Here is a 6000-nt window from a genome sequence, read left to right on the forward strand (position 1 = left end):
GATCCTGTACCTTTGTCAGCTCTAGCACATGCCAGCCAGCCCAGGGACCTGGCAATCTGAGGCTAGTGTCCAGCTGCTAAGAAGCCAGCCCTGTCCGAACTGATACTGGAGTATCCTCAGCCGTACTCTGAAGTGATACTCCTTTCCTCATTGAGAAAGTAGATCTTTGGGAAAAGCCTCCAGCAGTAAAGTGAGAAATAATTTGTCCCCCAGTTAGGAAAATATCACTCATCCTGGATCACACGGGTTTAAACTGCTGAGGTCACACATTAGAGTATTGGTTTCACAGTCTGAAAATCTTAGTAAATATGTTAACATGTTCCCAGGTCCCCAGTAACAGCAAATCCAGCAGGGCTGCTGCTCAGGGAGTGCCATGAGCAGGCCCAAGGGAAGCAGGCGCTGCCAGGGTGCACCAGGGAGGAGGGGTCCCTGGCCACACTGCCAGCAAAGCCCTGCGAACTCTGCAGCCCTCCTCATAATGCTCAGTATCCTGGTCACAGAGGAACTAGATGTGGACAGACACACACACACAGAGAAGGACATGGATGGGCGGATTTCTAGTTCTTGGCACAGCTTTTTCTCCTGGCTGAATTGATCTGGTCGCTGCTTGTCTGAAGAGCCTTAAGCTCAGAATTCAGCTTCTTACACACATGGTCTGTTTCTCTGGTTTTTGCTTTTTCATCCAGATAACACCATTTCACAGGGGACGTCTCTCTCCTTAGCATGCCCCACTAATCTCTCGAGGAGCCCTTCCTGCCCTGCCCTCCACCCCAGCACCCGCACCTCTGCCTGCCTGCAGCCACACGCACGCACAGCACCAGGCCTCGTAGTTAACAGTCTCCTTCTTTCTCTCCTGCTCTCATCTCCACCCAGAGTCTGAAAGAAGGCCTGACGGTGCAAGAACGCTTGAAGCTCTTTGAATCCAGGGACTTGAAGAAAGACTAGCCGTGTCCCGTTCAACTTGAACACACACACCCCTCCCAGCCTGCGGCAGCACTACCCCAGCGCTGCTTTTTGTCTGTACCTTTATTTTTTATTATTATTATTGTTGTTACTGTTGTCATCATTAACTGTAGGTATGGATGCATGAAAGACCGATTTAAGGGTTGTTCACACCGTTCCCTGCTGTGTTGATTCCAGCTTCCTATGTGTTTGTCAAAGCTTTTTTTCCATGGTATTCTCAAATCAGCCAAGCAGCGGGGCCGGGAGAGCTGTGTGCTCCTGGCCGGGATCTGCACAGCGCCCCTGCCCACTGCATCCACCGCACTCACCGTCAGTATTAAGGCCCAGCAGCCTGTCGATAAGCTAGCTCGTCCGCTGAGGGCACTGTGCAGAGTCGGGGCCTCCAGCGGCTCTCGCTTTGCTACGTGTGGGCGCCAGGGGGGCAGCACTGACAACTCACTGGCCTGCGGGAGGAGCTGGAGGAGCAGGTGGGGAGGCGTGGCTTATAACCTCCACTCACCACCTTTGGTTTGGGAGAAGAACAGTGTTTTGTACTTGTCCCACTAATTCAGCTTAGAGCCACAGCCCAGATAATCGTGGGGAACCTTTCACAACCTGGAAAATGTTGAAAGCAGCCATTCCTATTTTTGTTTGTTTTTTATTAAATCTTGCACAAAACCCCGGCCCCTCTCATTCCTTCCTACGCTCGTTCTTTTCTTGGTCACTAGTAGTCCTGGTCTTTTCATAAAGACTCACAGTGTTGAGCTGCAGCCCGGGGCTTCACACTGCTTGCCAGTCGTGATGAATTCCCTTGGGTAGTCCTTTGAGGGGAAGGACTGTTCATGTCTTGAACCTTCCTGAAAGAAGCCTCTACATTGCTTTTGAGAAGGTTGAGCGAAGACCCCTATGTTAAGTCAAGAAGAAAGTACAGAGGATGTCGGATGAAACTTGCTGTTATATGTTTTGAGCTCTGATTTGAGCTCTGAAAAGTTCTTTTGCAGCGGAGAGCCAGAAGTAAAACTATACTAACAATTTTGATTTTTCTTAGAGAGTGAGACCTTTTTAACTGCCAGGAAACACCACAGTAATCCTTGAGAATCTGCTACATGGGGCTTCTGTCATGGCTGGGTGAGAACTATTGATCGTGTAAAGACAAGGAGTGCAAACCAGCCCAGCCCAGCGGGCCGCCATTCAGTGGCCTTCAGAGCAGGCCGGAAGCTTTGCCTTGGAGGGTTTGGAGGAGCCCGCTCTGGTCTCGCTGCTTCTGTTGCCCCTTTTTTTTTTACTGCCGGGAGCATGCGTGCGCTCTGTGTCAATGCTCCCGTTAGGTTGGCAGTCCCTGGGTACGTGGGGACTTTGCAGGTAAAAATGTAGAAGTGCCCTTGCTTGGTCTCTAGATTTAGTTCAGAACAGGCTCATCCAAGGAAAGGCCTGGAAGGGTCTGGGGCGTGCCAGCTTCTCATGGGAATAAACTCTGAGTTCTCCACTGGCATTGAGCCTTTCCTTCATCAGCTTCCAGAATCTCAACCCACACCCATCACTCCTTTGCTGCTATTTTTGCACGTTTTCAAAAGCAAGAGAATATCAGGTCTGGTGTTTTAATTCTACTTCTCAGACACCGTTCCCCGCACCCCACTCCACCCCCCCGTAGGTTGGCAGCATTTTTAGAAAGGTCCACGATTTTGTGTGTGTGCCGCTCCGAACAGGAGCGTACAGAAGGGATGTTGGGCCCTGGGGACCCTTCCGTCTCTAGAACACTGTTTAATGGGTGTGTCGTCCAAGGCAGAGAGTGATGTGCTGTCCAGCAGGATCTGATGGGCCAAGGGCCTTGCGCCGCGCCTCTGCTCAAGCTGTCTCGGCACCGTGATTTCACGGCACCCCTCGGAAAACCTCCCTCATGTAGTGCAGTTTTCTGTGTGGCTGCCCCTGCTGCCTCTGGGCAGTCTGGCCCTCCTCCAGGCAGCCCCCTGCCTCTAGCCCTCCCAGCTTACCTGGCAGCATCCCCGCATGCATTCAGGTGCCACCTGCCTTCAGACTGTGCCGAGTCCGAAATCTGCAGTGCTTTGTAGAGGTCGAAGAGCACCTTACATACTTGTCTTCATCATTTACCCCTTGAGGTTAGACCTCCGGAATCCTTGAACTCGTGTGCTGAGTGTAGCATGTGGAAGTCGAAGGCAGAGACAGGGAAAGACCTATCACTGCCGCCTCTGAAGGCTCCTCCTCACCACAGAGACCACAACTCCCTGCCCTGGGGCTGCCTCAGTCAGGGGGTTACCAGGAAGCCGGCTAGAAACGGGGGCACTCCGGCTTCCACCTCCCAAAAATGCCCCGAGCCTGGCCTGGTCTTGCCCAGCATCGCACAGTGATAACTACTGTCAGGCCAAGAACCAGTATGAGCCGCCTGCTGCTGAGCCCCATCCTCCAGCTGGAGGGAGTGGGCAGGACAGAAGAAAGGGGCTGCACTGGCCACCTATGTGTTGCACCCCAGCCCCCACTGTGCAGTCTCCGTACGCGCCCTGCAAGCCCCCAAGCCCCCAGGGGAGGGATGTAGCCACCAAGTTCCGGAGGAGAGAAGACAGTTGTGGAGGTGGAGTTGGCCTCTGCTGGTAGAGACGGGTCCTTCAGGGGCTGCGGATGGGCTAACACAGGTGAAGGTCAGCTCACGGCGCTCCAACTTCCCCGGGGAAGGGTGTGGCGATAACACGGATCGAGTCTCTACTAACCCACAGTTGTAACCGCTTTCCTGTGAATGGTCACTAGTTCCTCTGTAACCCGCCAGCTCCTGCAAGCAAGCACGCCCACCGAGAGTGGGGAAACTAGCGACAGTTCTCGTGAGCGCGAGCTTGGGTCCCAGCATGTGCACAGCTGCGCACAAGCACAGACGCACACCGAGGAGCCGCTTTCTGCTGGTCGGGCTCCGTGTTTAGCACGTGGGTGTGAGAGCTAGCATTCCTGCTAAGTGTGGCTGGTGGCGGCTCCCCTGGTGGGTGGCCACGGTGTGGCAGATGGAGCGCTTTGCCGTTGGAAATGGAAGCTTGTGCCAGAAGGCATCGAAGTGGGTCTGAATTTAAGGGAGGAAGTTAGGGCCATGGTGGGGACGTGTGGGTTTGGCAAGAGCTGAGACCAAAGGCGCCTCCCTGTGAATCCAGCAAGTGGAAAGGCTGAGAGTGAGGGAAGGCCCTGGGCTCTGGCTAGTTACGTGCACTCTGTTGCTAGCGCCCTGACCTGACCGCTAGGCTTTGGGGCCTCACCAGGGCCAGGGGAGGAAAGAGACGGAACTGCGGTTTTTAAAAACCCTGGGAGTCGGCCAGTACGGGATTCTGACAGGTAAGGCCAGGAGACCAAATGGATGGTGTACAAAACATCATTAGAGATGTATTTAATATTCTTTATTTCACCGCGGAGGGAGACAGACGGAATGTGGCCCTCTTTGTTACTGCTGCCTGGCGGTCCCCTGGGCAAGTCCGTTTTTAAGGCCTCTGGGGCAGAAGGTAGCAGGTGGCCACCCCGCCCCTGCCGCTGACCCTGTGAGCGCTTGACTCAGGCTAGAAAGGGGCGCGGCTGGGCTCCCCACTCGGTGAGCCAGCAGGCAGTGTATCTCTCCTTTAGAAGGTTTCTCCCCCGCACGCCTGCTAGTAACTCCCTGGACGCTGGGGTGGGGGGCTGCGCCCTCCCCGGCCTCGGTGCCGCGTGCTAGCTTCACGGCTAAGCACGCCCCACTCCTTCCCGCCGCTCCTGCCCCAGGGTGTCTCCTGAGGCGCTTCTCCAGGGGCTCAGAGCTGTTCTCCGCTAGAGTGGGAAGGACGTCTTGTCTTCTTGAACGGAGGAGAATTCCTGAAAGGAAGTTTCCTCATCTTTGTTCTAAAGAAGCTTGAGATTTTAACACTTTCCATCCCAGATACAATTTCAGAAAGCCGGAAAACTAAAGCAGAATTCAGTGACTCCCCCCACTTTTACTACCAAAAAAGCCTGGATGGTCGGGGGGCCGTGTTCAGAGGTTTACCAGGGCCGGGAGGTATGTAGCCTCCCACTTAAGAGGAATCGCAGTAAAAGGAATTCCAGCTTGGCGTGCTGATTGGAAGCTTCACTTCTCCAGAAACTTCACTTCGGTCCTTTTGAACACCCCCCCCCCAGTCCTCACGGGGGCTATCCATGTTTGCTGTTAGGCGTTTGCTGTGTAAACCGATCTGAAGTGCCCGGTCCTGTGTCCCCACGGCGCCGCACCCCGCCGGCCCTTCACAGGGGCTTGGGAAGGGGCCGCTGCCAACTGGCTGGTGCTGGAGCTTCGGGAAGTTGGGTACCGGCGCGCGGCTTTTCCCCTCTGGCGTCTCGGGTCCTTCTCGAGCGGGGAGCCCCGGGCGCTCAGCCGGGAGTGCGGGGGAGCGGCCGCGGGGGTCCCGCATGCTTCGCACTCGGGGCTTTCTCAGGGCACACGGCGCCCCTCCGGCTTGCCCGTGCCGCCGGGCGCTACCGACTGAGCCTCGGAAAGGTGTTCTTACTCAGCTGAGAGCGGGGCAGAAGGTAACGTCGTCCGCCGGCCGCGGCGCCGAGTACGCGCAGTGGACACGCCCCTCCTCCCGCAGCGCTCCCAGGGAGGGGGCCCGCGCACACCCGAGCGAGCACGTCTAGCCAGCCCGTACCTCCCACAGTTGAGGATTTAAGCGACAATCAGCCTCAAGGGAGTCACGTAAGACCACCGGTTTGGGGATCCTTTGATAGGAAGACATGACAAGAGCGCAGTCTGGACGCGAACACTCACTTCGTCTGAAGGGCCGTCTGCGGGGAAGGACCCGGCCGCATCCACGTGCCCTGTGGAGAACGCGTTTCGAGTCCTCGTTTCTTTATACAGGGAAGCGGTCTCCCTTCTCGGTGTTTCAACGGGAGGTGCTCAGGGGCAGGCGGTCGTCAGCGCCCCTCCCCGCGTAGGGAGCGGGACCACCTGCGCCCCCGAGCCTGGCCCTGCCCCGGTATTGAAAAGCAACCATGTTGGTTTTCCTCAGAATAACCTGTAGGTCGTTCAGAGGGAGCAGTGTAAATAGTCCTCGGAAGCTACTGCAG

The 6000-nt window shown here is 55.9% G+C and overlaps 1 protein-coding gene across 15 annotated transcripts in view; it reads left to right on the forward strand.

Annotated features, from left to right (window-relative positions):
• MPRIP (myosin phosphatase Rho interacting protein) overlaps positions 1–4245 on the forward strand; it is a 150658-nt gene extending 146413 nt beyond the window's left edge. For all 15 annotated transcript variants that reach the window (XM_072820821.1, XM_072820817.1, XM_072820819.1 and 12 more), the window contains one exon: positions 874–4245. In XM_072820821.1, coding sequence (XP_072676922.1) covers positions 874–945 — 72 coding nt within the window. In that variant the 3' untranslated portion in view covers positions 946–4245. The remainder of the gene's footprint in view (positions 1–873) is intronic.
• The last annotated feature ends 1755 nt before the right edge of the window (positions 4246–6000 follow it).

The sequence above is a fragment of the Canis lupus genome, chromosome 3, assembly GCF_048164855.1.
Source record: "Canis lupus baileyi chromosome 3, mCanLup2.hap1, whole genome shotgun sequence".
NCBI classification, from domain to species: Eukaryota; Metazoa; Chordata; class Mammalia; order Carnivora; family Canidae; genus Canis; species Canis lupus.